General features: G+C 23.9%; 1 protein-coding gene across 1 annotated transcript in view; it reads right to left on the reverse strand.

Annotated features, from left to right (window-relative positions):
- LOC136985463 (cell adhesion molecule Dscam1-like) overlaps positions 1-25,467 on the reverse strand; it is a 148,910-nt gene that overhangs the window by 59,598 nt on the left and 63,845 nt on the right. Inside the window, exons 2-3 of the mRNA XM_067282752.1 lie at positions 16,497-16,720; positions 15,544-15,867 (exon numbers count right to left, since the gene is read on the reverse strand). Of these exons, the coding sequence (XP_067138853.1) occupies positions 15,544-15,867; positions 16,497-16,560 (388 nt within the window). The 5' untranslated portion in view covers positions 16,561-16,720. The remainder of the gene's footprint in view (positions 1-15,543; positions 15,868-16,496; positions 16,721-25,467) is intronic.

Below are 25,467 nucleotides of genomic sequence, written 5' to 3' on the forward strand. Positions count from 1 at the left end.
AGAAAGAAAATTTGTATTTTTATAATTTTTTAAATAGTTTTGAAGTACAGGATAATCATTATTTGACACATTAATGATGAAAGTGTAGCCTGTTTCTACGTTAAAATATTATATAAACCTTCATGTTATAACGATTCAGTCGAAGAAAATAAATCATTCGTTACAACTAATTTCCTGCGTTTTCTTAATGATACTTTTTCTAATCGAGTATATAACTTATAAAGTCATGTAAATTCTATTACAAGTGTAATTCTTAAACATTAATAATGCTTAAAATTGAATTTTCTGTCGTTTCTACATTTTCTCATAGAAAAATTTTGCAAAACTATAAGATATAATTTTAAAATAAATTAAATAATTTTATTAATTTGAAAAGTATTAAGCGAACAATTCTTTATAATGTATATATAGGCTATATATAAATTACAATAAATTATTCGTTACAGACGCAAATAGACTATAATATAAATAAAACTTTATATAAGATACTGTAACATATATATATATATATATAATATTCTTCTTATATAAAATTCTTATATATAATATTCTTTATAAAGAGATCTGTAAACATATATATGTATATGTTTAAAGATCTCTTTATAAATAATATCTTTCTTTTATTTCCTAATTTTGATCAACCAAAATTAATATATATGCGATATTTATAACTTCTATTCTATCTTACCTTTGTAAGTTTTATCTTTTCAGTATAAAAATTATATAAAGTTAGACTCTAGACTGGATTGTAACATTTATGATCCTACTAAATAATCTCACGCTTTAACACATCCTTTCAGCTCAATGATATATTGCTTATTCGCTGCCTCATATTAAAGCTATGGAAATTAACAAAAGACTATTGAGGTAATTTGTGGAATAATAATAACGAATGAAGTAGAATTTTCTCTGCGTTCGATGTAATAAAACGAGTGAAATATTTTCCAGAATGTAACCTTACAGTTTTATTTACAGACTATATCTATGCATGGTCACGTCAGAACAGATTTTCACTGTCATTTAGTCTTTCTCTTCACGTAACTTTCGTCGATTTGTAGGTAATGATGGGACACACAGATGGTAGATTTTGGAAGTATTCGCTATAGCGATTCCCTTCGTTTATCTCCAGTTATGGCCTTTTGTTTAATTGAATAGGCTTACGCATTATTATTATTGGATCATTTATTTTTAGATATCAGTTCACAAAATCTTTTGTTTCGTTATAAAATGCGTCGTATATTTACCTCATTTATTTTAACAGCAACACTAACATTTAAATGTATTCAAAAAATGTTATTTTTCCACCAAAATTCTGATTAATAAAGCTGATAAAAATAATTCTGCGAGGTTTTTATTTCTATAAATTTATGACTTATTCATTATTCTTTTTTCCCTTTTCTCCGTGTATCTTTATCTTTAGAGAAAACAGTTTTCCTCTTTTAAACCTTAAGATACGAATTTGCAATTTTCCTAGTTTATTTTATTCTATAACGTGAATATCAATAAGAAGGAGCGAAACGATTAAACAAAAGGCATTAAATAAAAATAAAAAATCAATATTAAATTTATAAATATATAAATATAAACCGATTTAGGAAAGAAAATACTTCATTATATTAATTAGAAGTGAAATAAGTCTATAAATTATAAGCCTTTTAAGATAATTATTACATATATGAAGATACTAAACAATATAGTTAATAGGTTTATCGTTTAACACATAATAAATTAATTATATAATATAATATTAGATAATTACTTAAATGTATTAATCATGAAATTTAAATTTAATAAATTCATTTTAAAACTTTAGAAGCAATATTAAAAATTAAAATTATTGATTATAAGGTAAGAGATAATTGGAATTTGGAAAATCAAGATTAAATAAACATTTGATTAATACTGTGATTGCTTTAAATTTAATAATTTAAATTCCTTTTGATGTATTAATTTATTTTCCTAAATTTTTATAAATATATTTATGAAAATTAATATTAAACAGTAAGGATATGGAAGAGAAAGTATTAGATTCTTGTATGGTAAATATATGCAACAGATAAATAAGATTTATAGCATTGTCATATATGAAGGATTTTTGTTCCAAATCCTAGATTCTTTCTTATTCTGGAATTTAATAATGGTTATGCCACATATTAAGCATAATAATAAGACATCTAAATCTCAAATTGTATTCTTGAGAAAATCTCTCCTTTGAGAAGGAAGTATTCTTTAACTCTGTATCTGTTTCCTTTGAACTGTTCAATTCAGTTGGAAAAGTCATTTTGTATCTAAAAGAAAACAGATTTTCTTTCTCTCTTTTTAAGTATTTTCGTTTTTCGTCGATCTAGATTCGAGAATCGACTCAGTATTCAAGAATCGTCAAAAACAATCAATCTTTAAGGATGAAAGGTTTCTACTACAATGTCAGCATAAAATATACAGAAAATGAAAGGTAAAGAAAGATAGAAAGCGGTAACTTTACTTTTATTCTTTTTAAAGAAAAATTCACAGTTTTGACTTTCTCATATATAACATATATATCGAGTTTAAAAGCAAAATAATGTTTACCTGTTAGCAAAATTTATCCTTGAATATTTTTAAAACTTACTGATTTTAAATTTCATATTTTATTTAAATTATTAAATACTTATTTTATATTATTGTCTTTTAGATTTATTAATTTGCCGACAGTTAATTTTACTAATTTATTAGATTAATATATAAGTTATTTTTATTCTTAAAACTAAATTTTCGTAAAAACTTAATGTTTTAACATATTTTTATACTTATATATATATATAAATATTATATTTAAGCTATTCTTTCTAGATATAAGCATATAATAATGAATAAAAACATTTAATTATTATATAAAATCTTATTAGTTATAATTATCCAACTATATACAACTTTACATTTATATAACCAATTAATTATTAAATAATAATCGAATGATTTCGCTTGTTATATTTGTAATAACTCAATAATACAAATTGTTATTAGAATTTATACAATTCAGGTTATTGCATAAAGCTTATTGGTTGAGTATAATTATTGAACATGTACCTCAATTTACTGCCGAACATTATTATTAACTATTACGAAATTTATAAAGTTTTTTGATAAAATGTTCGAAAATTACAAAAATATTCGATCAACGAATAAAAAAATTTGATTTTCTTGAAGTAATTAATAAATAATTTTATATTAAAGTCGATAATTTTATACATTTTCATTTTATTATCCTTGATCTAATTTTTAATCAATTAAAATTCTAAAACTTCAATAATTTTTCCATTTCTTCTTGTCATTAAGTCGAAAAAAATAACCATAAAAAATAGAAATTATTAATTTTAAAAAAATAGCAATATTTCAAATGAAATTAATTTGAAATTATATAAAAGTTAGATATTGATCAATGGCAGAATATTGAAATAAAGTAGTTCTAATTACTTGGAACTTTTGCACATATTCTGAGCATTAAAAAGTCAAAATCTCGAGTTATGTTATTAACTTCTCTGATTTACTTATTATTACGTAATCTATAATTTTATTTATGAATATTTTTCATTTATTTTCTGATAATAAAATCACAATTACTTAATATTTTAAAAGTAAAATAATATAAGAATTCAGAGAAAAGAGTGCAAGACTCAATTGCGGATTATATTATCAATACAAGTGGTTTGGAATAAAGGAATTGAATTTTTCATAAAATATATCGACCTAATTGACGATAGATGAAATGAAAACGGTAACAATTCATCAGACATTAAGCTTTATTATTCTCTAATAGAATCAACAGTCAACATTATTTCTACTTGATTTTTCTCTTCTTTATCTTCTGATTAAAGAGTTACTCTGTAAATATATTCTACTATCACACACAAACACACATATATGTAGAATAATGCATTATTTATTATATAGCCAAGCATATCTATAATATATGCTGTAAGAATTATATATAAGATCATCTTCTACCAAACCATTCTAATATATCTTCTAGATATTATCTTAAGTGATACTTAGCTCTCCAATATGGCATATTTAGTACAATTTCATAACTTATAGACAAAGATAATATATGCAAATTTTTATACATATGTAGAAAATATGTAAAAGAAAAAAATTTTTAATCTAAAAATTATACGACAATTGTTACGTTTTTATACTCAAAAAAAGGTCCATTAATGTGCAAGATAAATTTAAATTTTGTAACCATTTTGAATGTATAGAATAAAGAAGAAAACAAAAAAGGAAGAAATTTTATCAGAGATTAAATAATTTACGCTACGAAAGAGCAACAATGGACGTGCATCATAATAACCTTTAATAAAGTAAAGGCAGAGATAAGCGTTAAATAATTATATAAAGTCATTTTTGAATATTTTCGAGCAGGTGTTCGGAGACTTGCTGATAAAACTTTTATTTTCTTTCTTCAGTTTAGTAACCGGAAGACGATGTTTCGGTCATTTTGCAGTCCGGAAATGAAAATAAATGAGAACGTAATTCTTTCTTCTTGATGTCCTGTCTTATTTCTTCTCTCGCACAAACTTGACAAATTACAGGAAGATTTGAGAAAAGGCAAGAGATAAATAATAAGCAATGATGGAAGATTTAAATAATGGTTATATTCATTAATCTCCAAAAATGCATTTATCTTCATTTTATAAATGCAACTTCTGGAAAGTTTTATCTATGTGTATAGAATATATTGCAAATCTTATGAAGTAAAGAATGAAAAATGTTGATGATGAATAATAAATAGTCTTTTTATCATACCTGTATTAATTTTTAATTTAACTAATTGGATATAAAAAAGTTTAGTAATTTTTTAACAACATTATGTATTTTCTTAACATAAAATATCGTTAAAATATTAAATTAGTTTATTGATAAGCGCTATAAATAAATGCATTTTTAATAAATAATTTTCCTTAAAAACTAAATAGTATTATAGATAATTTAAATTTTAAATATAATAATTTTAATATATATAAAATACAAATATAATTTTAAAAATGGGAATATTTATTTAAAAGTTTTAATACCTAAAACGTGTTTTAAAAATCTTAGTTTAATCTCTCATATTACATTTTCTTTGATTAAAAAATAGTTTAAAGAAATTTCAGTTTTATTTCTAAAATTTAAAAGTTAAATTTTAATGCTACTGGATTATTTATATATATTTTTTCCTGTATCCAAGTTATAATATTACAGCGTATACTTCATATAAATAATTCTTTTTTAAAATTTAAAAACTGGAAAGTCTTTTTTCTAAAATTAATTTTGTTTTTTTTTTTAAAACATTTTGATGTTTTCAAAATATTTATAAAACGAACTTTACAACGACTGGCGAATGATTTAATTTCTTTTCCTTAATAATTTTTTTTCATAATACAGGAACGAAATGTAAAAAATTAAATTTTTTAATACTAAATTTGAATGTTTGAACTTCAAAACTTCAGTTCGATTTTAATTGTCTGCTGACCAGCACGTTCCTATCAGCTTTTCAATTATCGATTCCTTTAAACAGCAACTGTACAGGCCTCGTACACTTGAATACTGTATGTATTTGTACCTTGTTCATAATTAACCATCATTTCATTTTCTTCGTATTTATTTTTTATGCCTGGAGCAACGTAGCCTAATAGGCTCGGTGCCAAAAAAACTAACTAATTAACAAAATTTAATTTTAAAGTTATTGTTTTTATTGTTTGGAATATTGTTTACACAGTGTTTATTAAATCGTTTGACCATTAGTACCAATCTGAATTATTTAACATATGAATCAGTTTTAATAAATGTAATTCATATAATTTTGTATAACTAATTAATCCAGGGAAAAATCTTTAAATCTCCCGACTCCATTCTTGAATTTTTCATAATTTTAAACGATTTTTCGAACTTTAATCTATCCCTCCTGAGATATTTAATGGAATATGCATATTTATTACTGGAATAGAAAATCGTTTTCCAATTTTTTAATTACATAAATTATTTTAAATATTCGTATTTTCAATACTTTTATGTAAATTTAAGGAAACTTGATAAATAAATAATTTAAAATTTTATTATACGGATAGCGATAATGCTACAAAAATCATTTTTGTTCCATTTTATTTTATTTTTTTGTTACTCATATGCAGATGTACGATCTTTTGAATCTCCGAATCTCATCAGCTACGAATCATATACACGCAGCATATAATTTAGGAATAACTGGATGAATGATTTTCACAGAAATGGATCAGGTGAAGTAGATATGTGAAATGGGCATTTCAATTTCTAGATCTAACTCTGTTGGAATTTTTCCTCTGGGGATATGTAAAGGAGAACGCCTATTAATCTCCAATGGAAAATCTAGCGAAGTAGAGAGGTAAATTGTAGTGATAAGTGATGAAATATCCGCCTACTGTCGTTCCAAAATTGGCATTTTGAGATTTCAGCGTTACATGTAAGTAAATAGTTGCGAATGTCGGGAACAATAAACGATATCAGTTTTGCCTTAATACTGTCTCAGACCATTTCTGTAATGAACCACATATTTCGAACTTTATTTTCTTTCAGAATAAGTAGTATTTTAAAAAATATATAACATAAAATTTATATATAACAAATTTTAACTCTTTTATAAGTAGATGTAAAATAATTGAAGTTATTGAATTATTTTGCATATTAAAAATATTATGTATTAAATTATTTCTAACAACAACTTCATAACTCAAAATCCTTGACGGTGTAACGTAAATATAGAATTATTATCGAATATACTAATTGAAATAATTATGTAATTATCAATTAATTAACATATTTCTAAACATTAATTTATATTGTAATGACATTGTAATAGGAGAATATATCAAATGCTATCTTTGTATCAATTAAGTCTAAACGGAGGTGCCAATTCCTATAAGACTTATATCATTTTCGCGTTCATGCTTTATGAAATGAATATATGATATTGACTTAATTTTCGAAATGATAACTGATAGAACCTATTATAAACTAACATTAATGTTATATATTTTAATATATAGGCTAAATTATCTTAAATTATATCGGCAATAGTTGTTACTTGTGTAGTACATGAACTTATAGAATGACCGAAATACTAAACAGATGATATACAATGCATTTTACCATCCATATCATCTATTTGTTTAGTGTTTCGGAGAATCTATAAGGTTATAGAATGTTGATATACAACATAAATGCTTTATATATTGTCCATATACTTGTTAACATTAGTTCATACAATAAATTTAGGTGATAGAGGAAGGATTAAAAATTTATATATGCAAGTTGTCCGCTATTAAATGTAAGTAATAAAATCGTAAGAATTTTAATGAAAACTAGTTGAAGAAAAACTGGAGGAAAAGTAAAAATAACTAGAAAGACAAAGGCCTTTATATAATGCATTTTTTGAAGGAGATTAAAAACAAATGCAAGAAAAACTGTAAATAAATATACGATGTAAGACATAAATTAAATAAAAAGTTTTAAGAGTAACAACATATAAGTGTTACAGAATTGGAAAAAATTAATTGGACAAATAATAAATGAAGATATACTTGATACACTTATTGTTGTTTCTATTTTTTTAGTCAATTAATACAGTAGTATTTTCAATCAATTTTAGTTAAAATATTATTTTGTGATGTTTTTATGATAACTGCAAAGATTCGCTTATAAACATAAACTTATGAAGTGTTGCATATTATTTTACTTTATAATCCTGCAAGATTATTTCATTTATTTAAGATTGAAGAGAAATTATAAATTCTTCAAATTTTCTAAATAAATATATTATATACAAGTATATAAGCTATTTAACTTAATATAATCAAAATTAATCTTTCTTATACTTTCTAAAACAGTTAAGACAATGTATTAATTTTATTGTTAGTTATAATGCGATTTTAAAAACAACCAAATTTCAAAAATAAATATAAATCCTACATTAAAAATATTAGAATTTTAAAAATACTTTATTATTTATTACCATTAAGCAAAATATATGTAGTATAAATACGCTTATTTTTATACTTTATAAATTTTCTATAATAAATTTTTGCCATAAGATATTGCCAAATTTCTAAAATATATTATGTTATTATGCAAGATAAATTAACTGAAATATATTTATTTGATGAATTTTAAGCAGAAATCTGTCAAATACAGAAACAGAAACGAAGAACAGAAAGGCGAACAGAGAAATAAATAATGTTTTGGAGAAATTTATATGTTATATTAACATAAGATACTTTTATTGATCAAAAACGAAAACATTTTTCTAATCAAAAATACAAAAACAAAAAGGAATCATGTTTGTTTACATATATTTATATGATAATATAAATAATATATAAGCTAATATTTTCCAAATTCGAAATTTAAAAGCTATTTTTTAACTATTGATAATAAATAAATAATTCTAAACAAAAAGAAACTACCATCGTCAGATTTTATAATATTATTAATAAATTTATATATATATTTTCATTAATCTACTGACGTAATTAAGTTAAATAATTTATTCTACATTTAAAAGTTTTTATAGAATAAAATTAATTTATAGAAGCCTTAGAAGTAGGGAATTAATTAAATGATCGTCCTTTCAAATAATAAATGAAATATTTATACGCGGATTAAACTTAGCGAAATTTAACAAATATATGTATTAAATAAATTTATTTATTATTTTATCCAGTTTTAGGTAGATAAAATAATAATAAAGTATAAAATTTATTCTTTCTTGCAGTAACTTGAGAATAGAAATTGTTATAATTCCTCAAAGGAAGCTAATCTAAAAACTATCTGGAACCATTAGTGGACAAAAATATCGAAAAATGAAGTTATCGAAGAAAATTTACTTTAGTTTTTCTTTTATAGAAGGCTAAAAAAATCCTTGAAAAAACAATATATGAAAAAATATATATAAAGATATTAGAAAGCTATCAGTAAATTTTGAAGTTTAATAATTAAAAAAAATTAAAAAGCAGGCTAAAGCGTTACAACTTATAAATGTTATTTTAATTTATAATTAAAAAACCGAGTGATTTCAAAGATTTCAAAGACTTATTTATCACAAATTTAATTTCTCCCGCGGGTTTAATTACATAAATCCTAAAAATTCTGTATTCATTGATCAATAGAAATGAAAGTGTTTTCATACTAAATTCAGTAAAATTTGTGTTATTATCTTTATAGATCAACAAAATTAAATATACGCTTTAGGCTATATTAAGAATGCATATGATATTCACTTACATAATCAACTGTGATGATCTTAGATAACGCAAACACTTTTATGAAACCGTATGAAAACCAAAGACATCATCTTTAAAGATAAATCATATCGTAACTAAATGAAACATTAAAATATTTAGAGTCAATATTTCTTATCTCATTTCTAATTGCTTATTGTCAAAGAATAATCAAAATAGAAGAAACTCAGATCGAGTTATACTCATGGGAATTTTATTCATTGAAGTTCAAATTAACTAAAGGATTAATGAAGAAAATCACTCTTGTATTGCTAAAGAATTTTAATTCACTTATAATTCATTCCTTAATTGCATTAGAATATTTAATTTAATTAAGTTTTTAATAAATTTTAAAAAACTGGAATAATTTAAAATTATTAAATTTCGAATATAAATTTTAAAATTTTTTCTCACTATTTTTTTTAGCTAAATATTTTAAAATTTACATTTATTATAAACCAATTGAATCATTTCATTATTTATAAAAATATGTATTACATATTTTTAAAAAATAATTTTTTAATCTACTATCATTCTTGTTACGTCACTTTATATATATCAATATATATATGTGTGTTCGGGATTTACAGAAGAGATTTTGATTTTCAATCATTCAGAAGATCGGATTTGGGAGAGAACAAATTTATATTGTCGGATTGAACTGGTATTAGTAAAGTTTATGATATTTACATGACAGTTTTTTAAATATTTTTCTATTGTTTAAGAAATTTTAATGTCAAAAAGCTATTTTATTACCTTGTAAATATTTTCTAAAAATATAACCTAAATATTGAATTTAAAAAAAAAAAGTTTTTCTGCATTTCAATCATTTTATTAAAATTTTTATCAAATAATTTTTTCATTTTATAAAATTGAACATGCGTAAAAAAATATAAATATTTATATTTAATTTTATGTAAGTAAATATTGTGTACGTATATATATTTTTTCTATTTAACTTACTTTCTTAAACTGCTATAAATAATTAAATGTATATAACTAAATATTTAGTTTTTATAATTTTTTAATACTGTAATTTCAATTATATATATATTAAAAAACTTTATTTACTTTAAAATTTTTATTTTAAAACGTTTTGAATTTTTAATTGGACAATATTTAGCAATAAGGTTTTCATAAAATTCCTATTTTGAAAAAAGAAATTAATATAGGACTAAAAATAAATATATTCATTATAAATTATGATTTATAAAAATAAGTTATAACAGATATATAGTTATAGTAAAAGAATTAATATAAAATATAAAATATAAAAATTTATATGTAAAGTCATCTAATTTAAAACTTGACGTTGAATTACTTTTCCTAAATTTCCTAAACTTAATTAAATACATATTAAAAATAAATCAAAATAATTTTAAAATAATTAATTAATTATTTATTTATTTCATTAATATTTACGTTACTTTGTAGAAGATCATTCAAATAAATGACAAATTAAATTAATTTAGTAATTAACCTATATTTTATAACAACAACTTTCCTCAGTTTTGTAACGAAAGTAATATTAAATAATTAAAATAGTTTTATAAAATTTTATAATAAATTATAAAATTAATTTTAATTAAATTTAATATTAAATATGAATTAAATTTATTGTGGAAACAGATAACAGAACCTACATGGAATTGACTTGCATATAAAGCGAGCATTAACCAAATGCACATAAATAAAGAAATAAAATTAAATTAATTAATTTAATTTTTAATTTTTAAGATTTTTCGAACATTTGGAAAAAAATGTTTTGAATAAAAATATAATAATTATTGCGAGATTTTTCGAAGTAACAATACTTTGAACAATACTTAAAGAAATTCACTATTGAAGAGATGTTTTCACTATTTCTAGTTGATTAAATGTATAATTTTTTAAATGATAATGTGTAGTAACATTATATTGAATACTTCTATACTTATATACAAAATAATTATAGAAGACTCTCAAAATACTGAAGCTAAATCAGTCGTTATATTAAGAGTTCGCTATATATATGTAAAGGACAGCAACAAAATTATTAACAAAATAGAGTAATCTTATGAGTCTACTGTATTTGATATTTTAAAAAATATTATTAATTAAAATTTGTTTTTATTAATATTACCATTAAAATACTTAATGATAATATTAATAAAAATTTATCTAATTGAATTATAATCACTTACATGTAATTTTTTAAATTCTAAACGATTTTTAAAATAAATTAGTATTAAACTTAATAGAATAAAGATAAATCTGTTTGAATTATATATTTTTTTAAAAATAATTTTAAGCTGATTTTTAAAGGATTATTTTGAATATTCTTCCCTAAGTATATTTTCCCTTTGTAAATTAAAAAATATATCTTAATTTCATTAACAATAATGTATAAAAAAACTTTACTTATTAAAAAATAATATATTTTATAATAAAATTAACCTCAGAAATACAAATACTTTACAGGAAATTCAGCGAAAATAAAATTAGATTAACTTTACATAGTTTTATTTCTCAAGAAACGAATTAAATTATTTGAAATGAAAGAAAATACATAATTAAATATTTACAAATAAAATTACTATTCTTATATAAAGTAAAATGTAAGAATATAAATCGGAATATCACAGCTTAATTCCATTTTGTTACCGAGTTTAGTTAATATCATTATTATACTAGATTGATTTCAGTCATAACTCGATATTAATGCAATTTCTGAAAGATAATTTGTAATACGACTAGTGGTTCAATTATCTAACTTATATATGAATATTTGAATTTTCATTCAGAAGACCCGGTATTATTTTATGAATATTTGAGTTCACTGTAGCCGTTGAACGAGGACGAACTTATATAGGAATGATATAAAAACTAAGGGAGAAAGTATTCTGGTCATATTGCTAATGTACTCATCAATCTTATTTTGGACGTTTTGGTTTTACCCATTGCACGCATGCTTCTACTATATACACTATACAGTCTTGCTTCATATCCATGTATATACACATGTAAATGCAGTTTTGCATGTTAAATCTGAATATATCCTGTATATATAGCTATATATAAACTTGTTTTTTTAACCTATTTAAAGAATTTTTCTCGGTATTTACAGTAGCGATTCGACAAATATATTTCACTTCTTAGAGAAATAACATATATTTTTCATAGAAACTTGTTGGCGAATACATGTAATGAAAATTATTATCTGAATTTAAAGAAGAAAATTACCGTAGGATTACGTTACACAGTTTAATGGATGCATTAATGTGTTCACTTTGGTTAATAATTTTCTGTTTTAATTGTATTATATAAGAAAAATAAAATTTCCCGTAAAGGTAGAGTCAATACTTTTAAGATAATTATGCAAAGTTATTTACATGAGTGAAAAAATATAAGTGTTAATACTTGATTCAATTAAAATTAATTAGCTCGTTTTATATATTTTAATGCTTTCTATGTTATATTATTTTTGCTCAAAATTTATATTGAAGTAATGAATAGGAATGAATAAATTTCCAAGCCAAGACTATTAATCACAATTTTGTACATGAAAGTTTTATTAAACAAATGAATGTTGTGCGTGTTGAAATATCATAGTTCTATTATTAAAAGATTTCTCGTTTAAAATATAATAATTCAAATCTATAATTTTTTATATCATTTATCAAAAACTTGAATCTGTTTATAAGTCATATAACACATTTCGTTTTTTTCCCTTTAATTTCATTTTAAAGAAAACATTTTTAAAAATACTTTGTACTGCTTTTTAATGAAACTTTTTATCTTCCGAGAAAGTTATCATAAATTTACACATCGAAAAATCTTATAGTTCGACTGATAAAAAAGAAAATTTCGTCTAAGATCAGTATCACCTTATATAACTCATAATAGTTTTTATATTTCTTAATATACGGTTGATACAATTATAATAAAATTATATATCTAGTTATAAATTCACATCCGCCAATTCATAAAATTAAATATTATACATAGAATTATAACATATATGTATATAATATACATAATACAGTATATATATATTATAACATTTATGTTATATATATAATTTATTAACATTTGTTATATAATTATATATATATATATATATATATATATATTATTGTATATATTCTATTATTAACAAGAGTTTATATTTAATTAAAAATTGCGATGAACTTGAGGCGAAAAAAGTGCAATGTTGTATTTCTTATATTTATAAATAACAAGCCAGAAAACGGCAATTATTGAAATATATATATATATATATTTCTGCTCCAGTTCTGTTGACTTAAATGGATTCCTTGCAATGAGGAATGTTGCAAAATGACCAAATAACTTCATACAAATTACAAATTCTTCTAGTAAATGCTGCTCAAAAGTTTATTTTTACGCAATTAATTATTGCTTAAATGTGATCAGAAACTTTTAAAATATTTCTAAGAATATTTCTCTAGAATTCGGTAATTTTTTATCGCTTATTTTAAAGAAAGATATAGAACTGCGGATAAGATTTTTTGCTACAATATATCCTTTTATCTATCCGCACATCTGAAATTTATCCTGAGTAGTTCCTGTCATCAGATTTTTAATCCTAGCAATTTTATTTTCTCTGATCGGTCAAAGGGATTGTGTAAATAAGATTTCTAAAGTATTTACCGTAGAAAATAATCGAACAGGTCTCAAATCTACGTCTTATCATCCTAAAAGCTTATTATAATAACGGCTAAAAGAATTTTTTAAAAATAAAATTTTATATTAGAAAAAGAGTTTTAAAATTTATTAACAAATATATCTATTTTTTAAAATATATGTAATATTAAAGAAACACTCATATCTTATATATATACTTTTATAAAATGTATTTTAAAAGCTTTCATCTTTATGTATCTTTAATAATAATTGCTTAATATAAAAATGGATCTTTACATAATTTATCACTCTTGAAAGTTACTTCAAAAAGGATTATATAATTATATTTTTTTGGGTATTTTAGTACTTACTGAATTCAAATAGAGTAATTAAATGGCTTAAGACAAAAGCAAACACGAGACTTTGGAAAGCGTTTTAAATTAATGAATCAATTATTATTATTGTATTTAGGAAAAGCTACTAACTTATTTTATGACATAATTTTATGTAAAGCTTTATTGTTACTACATCAGCATATAGATTTCCATAAATCTAGGTAATATCAAGTACCGATTAATCTGAATTAATGTTCAAACGATGTTATTTACGTCAGAGATGATTTAGAATGCCGTTTTTTGACTACTAATGCATTTCTTATGTGATAATTTTATCAGATTATGATCGATAATCAATCAAGAAAAGCTCTTTTTGCATATGTGAATCGATACCGATTTATAGTAAGAATATTTTCTACTTTAATGCAAACTTGGTAATAAATTTTGTTTCAGATAAAAATCTCACAAACATCTCTCCATAAAATATATATAATCATTAAATTCTTTTATATGTAAATGAAAAAAGTATAAATATTTATAACATTACATTACATTAAAGTTTCTAAACTTTAAAATACATTTTTATCAACACCCTTTATGATATCTAATGTACAAATTGTCCTACTCTTTACATTTAATAACTTCTCCGTTGTATTAATGTAATAATAAATCGTAAAATAATTAAATTAAAGAATGGTTTGCGTTGTGATTTAAATTAATAATATATGTAATTATATTGATAAAGCTGGATTGTAATTGTTTTATAAGAGTTTAGAGTGAGGTCAACAACACTGAGCTTCAAACCTGGGCAATCTGTACTAACTCAACAAATTTCATTAATAACTAAAGTCATTTCTGTACCATTCAGTAAATCGATTCGACATTCCATAACAGAGCATTTCGTTTGGAATTATCACTTTGGTTTCTTTTTATTTTAAAAAGGAAAAAAAATTAAAAACTGAAAACTCTTTAATGATAATTATTAAATTAATCAGAGTTTATAAATCCAATTTTAACGAAACTTTTAAAAAATGCCGATTAACGAGTTGTTAATGCGTTCAAATTTGTTTTATGATTTTATAATCGCTTTTTTAAACGTAATTTATTAATCTTATAAGCATATTTCGATAAAATTTTTATCCCATTATATCATATTAGAAAATTAAATTATTAGATTAGTTAATTGATGTATAAATCACAAAAACGTCTCATATGACAGTTTTTTTCCCTGGAATTTATAAGTTAATCTCTTCTGATGAAAAAAATGCAGGGTTTTTTTTAAACTTCATTATGCAATTAATTGTTATACTTACTTCCTCTGACGTGTACATCCCTACTAGCAATGCTACCAAAAACATTGGAAGCGACACAATAATATACAGTGGCGTGTACATCTTGTCTGTACTGTTCTGGTTGGAACTGATTGAACACGAGGGAGCCATCGGGCCTAACGTGACGTAGATCAGGTACATCAGTGACGACACTACCATCACGAGACTTCCAGGTGAGCGTGGGAGCAGGTTCTCCATGTGCAGAACATGGTATTACAGTTCCTGTTGTATTATAGAAATCTATATTTTGAGAAGGCTCAACTGAAAAGGCTAATGCTCTTCCTTGTTGATTTTTCGCTAAACATTCTAGAATTTCATTTAAAAAATCGTAATTAGTAATACAAAACTTTTAAATAAAATTATTTAATAAATAATATATATACGTAAGGAAAGTTATGTCTAGTTTATTTTATATTTACTAAACAAAAACGTGATACATTATTATTTAAATTCTTTAAAAATTCTAATGCCAAATAATATTTTCCAAACTGGAGTTGTTTGAAGAGATAAACATGTTTATTTTGTTTTGATTTTCTTTTTCACTTTTTAAACAACTGTTTCTAAAGAAAAAATATACATTGTTTGCTTTTATTTTGTTTGCAACTATTCAAAACTTTTTAATCTATATTTTATTTCATGTTTCCTTTTTTTAAAAATAAAATTTTCAGTGCAACAAGTACATTTAGCAAATATTAAATTATTTCATTTTTATAGCCTTTTAAAGAGAAATTTTAAATTATAAATATTTAATAAAATTACTATTACGTTTAAAAAACCCTTAATGATACGAAAATAAATATTTGAACAGTTAAACATAATTAAATGTTATGTTTTAAAAGTAAGAAATTATTTATAGGAAAAATTTAATTTAATTTGAAGACAATAAGTATTAATTTTTCTTTTCGAAGGAAAAAATAAAAAATGTTTGCTCTTACCTGAAACATAAAACACAAAAATGTGCAGAACGACATTTATAGCACTTTCCATTAGTTGTTGCATATTATCCTCACGCCTGTTCAGGTATAACTTCAGTGAGTTTAACGCTAGAGACTCGCCACATCGCCGAACGATCTTTAACTGGCTTACTAGTTGTGGTGAAAGGCGAAGATATACACCGCTCTACAACACGCCTGCGCACTATCTGCAGCACACTGCTTTCCTATAAAGAGGTATGTCCCGGTAAATTACACTTTGTGAAATTGTACGCCATGTGTATTACATAAAATCATTGTAAAAACATAAAAAAATTTATTGTCAAATTGATTAGCTTTTATTATAGAATTTAATTGAGAAAAATAGAAAAAAAAATTAAATTACTACACATTCTCCTAATTGTCGTACAGATATTTATACACAATATATCATTTTTTATTATATTGCTTTATTGTTTCTTAATTAGATTTAGAACTGTATGAAATTTGATTTGTTCCTCATGAACTTTTGACTGGCGATCAATGAATCTTCCGGTTATGATTGAGAAAAACCTTGCAGCTAAATCTCTTATTTTCTATTTTCATCAGAGTGAGTGAACAACTGTAGGCTCTAAGGAGATGGCCACAATTACTTTACAAAGGCGTTGACCGTATAAGAGGAATACTGTATGGGAAATCGTTACTTTGTTTGCATAAATTGGATGCCTATTTAAGCTTGAAATTCAAAATCAAATTGAGTCAACGAAAAAAGAAATTAAAATAAAATAAAATAAGGAAAAGAAAAGTAATTTTTAGTGAAAGTTTACCTTCAGCAATATCTACGCCAATGAAGAAAAATAACCTAGAAAGTCTCAGAATAAATGATGCACTTATCATCAAAAATATTTGAATTCAATCAATAAACCTTCGACTTTCTGACTATTCAATCGTGCTTTAATAAATCTTATAAATTGAATAGGATTAAGCTTTTATTTATTAAATTTTTATCCTAATATATTTTTCTTTTTACTCATGCATATAAAATTTTACTGATTTTTCTTTTCCTGTATTACGCATCGTCCTAAATGTACGAAAATTATTTCTTACCTACAATATGAATTTATTAAATTAATAAAATATAATTTATTTTCTATATTTAGACATTAGAATATAATAATTTTTATAGTATTTAGATTAAAAGAATAAAATTTAATTTAAAAATTATAATTTTATATAACATATTTTTTTTTAAATGAAAATTTTTGAATTAAATTTATGGAGTTTTTGCACTAAAAGTTTCTTTCTTTTTGTAGAGTATAAGATAAATAAATAAAAATTGTTGACAGACTTTCACAAATAAGCAAAGATTGTTACATGGGATTTGCACTTTATGTCAACATCTTTAGTTTTTATTTTAAAATAATAACAACAATAATAGAAACTTTATAGTAATGAGCTGCGACCTTTATACCAATTACATATGTATTTTATTTAAAAAACTCATTTAGTTATTTTAGTTTAAGAAATAAAAATATTTTACACTCTTCGAGATATCATTAAATAAAAATTTTGTTTGTCATATTCGTCTATAACATCAAAATAAATAAATAATTTTTATCGAAAGTATTTGATTCTTACGAAAAACATAAATACAATCTTTTTTGATTATTTTTTTTACATTTCTTTGATATAAATTTTCTTTTATTTGAATAATTATTTTTATAGAGTAAAGATTTTTAACAGTGATAAATGAAAAAATATCACAGTTATCTTTTTCTTGAATTGACTTGTTGATATAGTCTGTAAATTAATTAAACTTTTAAAGTAAAACTTTATTTTGTTGTGAATACAAATTTTAAAGTATTATATAAAAACATTTTCACATAAATTAAAAATATTGCTCTTGATTTATTTATTATTATAAGATTGATGGATTTTATTATTAATTAACTATAAGTAAAAGTTTACTGCCTCTAAATTTGAAAATTCATTAATATATTTTACATACGAAAACTACAATTTAAGCATGAGATATACTTAAATTTATTTTACTTTTTACTAATTAACTTAAGAAATTATTTTTATTTTTGTTTATTGCAAGCAAGCTTTCGTTTTAAGTTTTAAGTGTTAACATAACGAAGAAAATGTTAATACTTTCATTATTTATTAAACAGATAACGTTTTTTCTTTACAGAAACTTCAAGCACGTCTAGACTAAATTATTCTTTAAGTTCATTTATATATGTTAATAAATAGGAAACTATAAACAAAATAAATCATTAAACAATTACTGTCTAAAAAATTTATTAAACATTTTTTCTTAGTTGTAATTTTAAGAAAAAGTTAAACATGAGAAAAAGGGGGGAATCAAATATAAAAAAATAAATAAAAGATTGGCCTGTATCATCAGAGCATCTAGCATTTCATTTTATTCGTAAATTTTCCATTATATCAAGATTATGGTGTATATTTTTACAGTGGATAACATCAACTATGAATTACTAATCCTCGTGGGGATAATCTACAGTGCCAAAATGATAATCATTATTCTCAATCATAAATTATGTAAGAAAGGGAAAGCTTATGAATGCAGACATTTATACACGTGATCAATCATGCTGTTTATTAAATTATTTAACATAGAAAATATTATTTACTTTATTAAACACGAAAAGTTGAAGTTATAAGGCCGGCATATAAGAATAAAAAAGATTTGAGATGCTTTTATTAAAAATTTATGAAACGATTCACATAAAACATTAGTTTTCACGAAATGTTTGCACGGTATCAAGATTTTTATCCTATCTTATTTATCAATCTTTGAAAGTTGACAGGTTTAAATGCCAAGATCGTAAGTAACCCTTTGGACATTACTCTGGGGACGGGCAATGACTTTCTGTCAAATATACGTATGGCTGAGTTATATCAATGAGATCCATTCCCTGAAGGAGTCGGTCTCATTAAGTTGGTGGCCACTCTGCTTGCCCCTTACCTTCCTGTGAACGAATTCAAGCGAAGATTGTTATCTGCCAAGTTCAGGAACGACAAAGGCCGATAGGTTGACTTGACGCTGGCACATTATCGATTGATTCTGCTGCGCAATTATCGTTCAAAGGGGGACCTTTAAAGTCTAGAGATAGTATCACTCGCACTCAATCGCAGTTTCTTTTTCTCTTTCCAATTTTTCTTTATTTTACCTCCCCTTTGCTTTTTCTTTTTTCTTTTTTTTTCCTTTTTTTTCAATCTTCAAAATCTCATTTGAATTTATCGAGTGAATTACTGGAAAGTAGAATTTTCTATTGTTTACTGGTTTTATCTAAAATAACTCTATTACCTTCTTAAAATAGAAAGTTTTATCTACTTCTCCCTTTCTCTCTCTGTCTCTCCCTTTTCTATCCTCCCTATATACATACATACATATATATACATAAATACAACTCTTCATTAAATACTTGGTGATTTAATTAATATAATTATAATAGAATTTTTTTCTTAAATGAGAAAAATGTAGAGATAAATGGAATTTTAGTTTCTGATTTAATAACGAAAAAAGTACTGTAGTAGTGCTCACAAAACAGAAATGAGTCGAGAGCGTAATTAAGAAATGTTGTTCGCGATGAAAAGTGTAGCAGCTGTTTAATCAAACACCCATAAAATTACATACCAGCTAATGTGTTTTACAATTTAATTATAAATCGTAATATGTGCTTACAATTTTGACTACGAATTAAAATTTTCGAAAACAATATTTTAATTGATAAAATAATAAATATATAACTTTCAGTCTATTAAAAAGTTAAATTTTAAATAGTTAATCGAATTTATAAGTGAGTAAAAGATATTAAAAAATTCATAAAAAATTTATTTATTTATCATTTATACTTTTTTCTTAGAAAAAATCATTTATAATGAAGATAAATTATTAAACAATTACTCTCTATAAAATTTATTAAATATTTTTTCCTAACTTAATTCATAACTTTAGAAAAAGTATATTATTACGTTAAACTTGAGAAAAGAAAAAAAAATTAAATAGAAAAAAGTTGGCCTGTATCATGTAACTTATCATTTTATCTTTAAATTTGCTTATAAAAACTATTAACAAACAAAATTCGATGAAATTTGATCATAAAAAATTGAATAAATTTATACTTAATTAAACTGTCAAGAATAAAATCAAGGTTTGTCAATTAATAATTCATATGAGTGCATAAACATAATTTATGATTAGATAACCTTCAGTAAACGTTCATTGAAATATGTTACACAGAAGGAATAGAAAATATTTTATTAATTAAAATCAGCCCCGAAACAAGGTATTATGAAACAGCTCGTTATTAACGACTTCTCTTACTCTATATTCATTGCAAACTTTTCAGTTTTGACATAAAAGTTGTAATGGGATATTAGTGTACATATAGTTGATACTAAATGTTGACACAGCAGCAATGCGGTTGCTCTCCAGTGTATACTTAAACAGTTTGACGATAGCTGACATTAAGTTGACAAGCAACGTGATGTACTCCAACTAAACAAACCTTCCATTTCCTTATACAAAATTTTCAAAATATTTGAAACTAACTCAGTGTTTACGATCCAAACCAAAAGCAGGTAGATCACGGCTCTAAAATTGACATTATCTAAAATCTCACAGGGTCTTTTGCCGCACGATTCCAATACCACACATTCCATCTCTTCAACCATAACTGCCCCTCTAGGCTCAAGTCAGCTCGATTACACGAAGCACGTGAAATACGACAGGCCTCTGGCTATTGCTACATCCTCAGCTCCTACATTTCTCATTCGATAGCAATGCCTGGATTTCTACACAATCCGCTCACCTAAATCACGTTTTTCATCAGCTTTTTATGGTTGTGTAAGCACACTACTGACTTTTACTAGACTCTGGGTTTACTAGTGAAACATAATATACGCAGGAAGTTCACTTTTTTTCAGGTAGGAAAGTTCGAGTTGCCTCTACGCCGTTTTACATTATATAAGCTATACTCTAAAACCTATACTGAATACTGAAGAAATTACATTCCGTGCGTCGTTCTGGATTCTCAATAATAAAACTGCTGACTCTTTCGTAACGGCATGAATAATCAGATTTAAAAAAAAGAGATCGTGTCTTTTTTCCTCTTTAGAGTTTTTCTTAACATTTACTTGATTGAATAAAAAATAAATAAGACTGTTTGAAGTTTCCAAACAACAAATTTCTAATAAAAGAATTATTCCACATATTGCGAACAGTTATATTGGATACAACGTTATATAACATCCAATATCTCTCTCGAGCAATATCACACAATTCTGCTTTATTGCCACTGCAAGACACTGTTTGATTTATTAGTTTATAAGTTACTATATTATAAATGTATATTTTAAATCATTACTGGCTTTTATTTTTTCATAAATATATTACGATCATGATTAATAATACTGCTTTTTTATAGTTTTTATCATTTTATAGAGAATCAATTGAGATATTTACGAAGATACAGTAAAATATTTTCTTATTTTTTAATAATACAACTCAGTTTATCGATAGAAAAAAAAAGTAATATTTTACTAATAAAATTCTATAATTTTTTTTTCATTTATTTCAAAGGAATATTTATTTTTTTAAATTATATTTTTAAAAATAAAATTCATTTTTAAGATTTAAGAAAAAATAAACTTGTTAATCCACAATAAAAACTTCATTATTTCAGCTCATTATGTACTACTTTATCACATCGTTATCCAACCTATTTTGTATCTCATTAACTTGTCGTATTTTTATTTTATGTGATTCTTAGTTTTGAAATACATGGCGAAAATTAATTAATCAATCGGTGACTCCTTGAAGTTTTCCTTTTTTTATTAATTTTTTTTTTAAATTAACTTTTCATAACTTTAATGTATATGTAAATACATGTAAATATTTTTTTTTATTTTATCCTTTGTTGCATTATTTATTTTCCAGATAACAAAAGAAAAAAGAATAAGGAAAAAAAATGTATTTTAGAAAGTTTTAAAATTACTTTAGTTAAAATTTAGAATTTTCATTGATGAAATATCCTGGTAGCTGTGTCAAACTTGTCGTTTTACACGCAGTACATGTCTTTTAAAGTGTCCTTGAATATTTATTACAGGAGGTTTGAAACTCTGAGATGATGTAAAGTGTAATTTATTGATCGAAAACCGCGTTTATGAAGTATACAACCAGTTGAAGACTTCGTTAATCCTAATAAACACTCTCCTACTACTAGAAAGTTAAATTACATAAAAACAAGAAGTTGACACCACTTGAATACCCTCATCTAGAAATGAATGGATAATTAATAATTTAGAAAAATCAATCAAAATCAATTTTAGATTGGAAATTTTCATATAAAATCATTAAAGTATTCTACTAAATTAAACTTTTAATACCTTTTAATTAAACTTTAGATGGATAATAGTTCTAAATGGATTTTTAAATTTCGTAGAATGTGTAATTGAAAGCAATTATATTATTTCAATAAAGAATTTTGCAAGAAATTTGTGGTGGTATAAGATCGATATGTCTTTATGAGCGAAAGTAATATCATCACCTCGGAAGTCTTAGCTAATTTCATTTGAATTTTAACTCATTAGTAACATCTCACTTTCAAAGAATATTCCTCAGAGGTTTGTTAAGGACATCGACCACAAAACTGATGCTGTACAGAAGATTTAATTTCCTAGACTTGTTGACGGCATGTTACGGTATGTCAGCTGCTGAGAAAACCCAATAAGAAGATCTACGTTACACAGTTAAACAAAGTTTGCCTGCAGGCTGTTCTGCCGCCAAAGTACTTCACATTCCTTACGAGTAAGACGTCGGTACAAGGCAAGTATTTGCAGCACATGGAATGTATGAAGCAAGCAAAAGTCAGTCAAAGAGATCTTTGGAATGTTTCGAAAGGGAGGAAACAAACTGGATAAGATTGGATTTCAATCTTTATATAGGAAAAAAATTTTTTCCTGGAGAAAAAATTTTGACATGCTGACATTTTCTGTTTTCATTTAGTTCAATTTATAAATCGCTGTCATTTGTATGTAATATATCGATATTCAATCATGCAAATTGTTTCTAAGAATGACTTCGAATATCACATTTAAGTTAATTGGAAATCTTTATGTCATAAATCAAAAGTAATGGCTATCGTTTTAGTTTGTAAAAGAGAATAAGGGGAGAATTTGAAAGAAAAAGTAAATTACCTTTTCAAAGAACAGTTTTTAGTTCTATGCTCTTGCAGAACAATGTGTGTAGCTGGACGTGCGATACATGTTAAGGAAAAGTTGTTATCATCGTCGAAGAAAGAAGTGATGATTCTGCTTGGCTTCCTTACATAATTGTGTCTTTCTGTGTACGTTATCTCTCGGGTCCTTCTCACTCTCTATCCAAAAGATTTTCACACCTGAACGGACTCGAAGCACCTAACGCAGTATGACAGCCCGAAAAATGGCAGCACATACTTCTACATGTCATTTCCAGCAAGGCACGTAAAGGAATTGCAGTTTAGAAGTAGCCTGTCATTGTTTGGTTCTCTTAATCAGCACGCTACGCTAATGAGTTGTTACACATTAACGCAGCGATGTGAAGATATTATGGAATAGCGTAAAAACTAAGTAAAAGTCTGCCAATTCATATTTGCGTAAAGATGTAGTTAAGTCATTTGAGCATTTAATTTATTCAAAATCTGAATAAAATTATTAATTTTTATGCGAATTACAGTAATTTTTCTTTTTTTTTCTTCATAAGTAATTTCGAATTTTATTACAATATTAATCTATATTTTTAAACAATAACGACGTACAGAAAATATCTTAACAATTATGTTTCTTTGTGAAATTATTTTAGAATGAAGAAAATATATTTATTAATGATTTTGTAATTTTATTGTATTCAATATGCAAATTAACAATTTTCTAACATCGCGTAAATTAATATAAGAATTTTAAATTATACGTTATTAATGTAATTCCAAGTACACATCTATTTGCTTTGTAAATATTTTATTAAAACTTTTTAAATTTTTATCATATAAAAATATAGAAAAAGATATATATTTTTATATTGGAAAATTGTTACTTATGCTAACTCGACCAGTTCAAAAATAGGTCCAATTCAGGTGAAAAATAACAATAAATAAAACAATTTGAGCTATTTGGGACGTGAAAAACAAATAAAATTCACAAGAAAAATTATATAGTAAAATTATATTTAATTCTAGAATAAAATACTAATTACTTTTGATAATTTTATTACTTACATTCAGTAATTAATAATCAATACTTTAATAATTAAAGTCGTTCGTTAATTGTGTAGGTTACATTTTCTTCATCCAGCTTAGGTCAAAGGTATTATGTTCCTTGATAGATTCCGGAAACAATAACGCACAAATGATAAATCAACAAGACAACTATTGGGCAATTTTCAAAAGGATCAATAATAATTCCAGCGGTGAGTGTGAAGGATATATTATTAAAAGTTAAACGGATACATTTTAACAATATCTCCAGTTTCTAATAAACTAGCATACAACTAGATCTATGGAAGTTGCAATAAGATTCTGGTTTTGACAGAAAAATGAAAGGTAGTGGAACTTGGATGACAAAATAAGCAACGTTCTTTTCTACCTTTTTTTCGTATAAGACAGTGAAGAAGTGTCACAAAAACTGCCTTAATAAGGATAAAGTTGGATAGTCTACTGTTTGTTTACAGTTAAAAGTAACTTTCTGAAAATTTCTAGAATAATTCTTTAATCTTTAAATTTTAAAACAAGTTCTTAAAATATGAAAATTAATTATTAAGAGTTTTTAGATAATACATGAGCATATCTAACAGGAAATATCGGTCTATAAATAAACCTGTACAGAATAATTTATATTAGAAACCTTAATTTGACTTCAGATAAAATATTGCAAAAAGGATGAGAAACAAAGTAAGAAAATAGGCAATTAATGACACTAAATAGCATTTTCT

This window comes from Centruroides vittatus, unplaced genomic scaffold, assembly GCF_030686945.1.
Source record: "Centruroides vittatus isolate TY-2023 unplaced genomic scaffold, ASM3068694v2 contig_970, whole genome shotgun sequence".
Lineage (NCBI taxonomy): Eukaryota > Metazoa > Arthropoda > Arachnida > Scorpiones > Buthidae > Centruroides > Centruroides vittatus.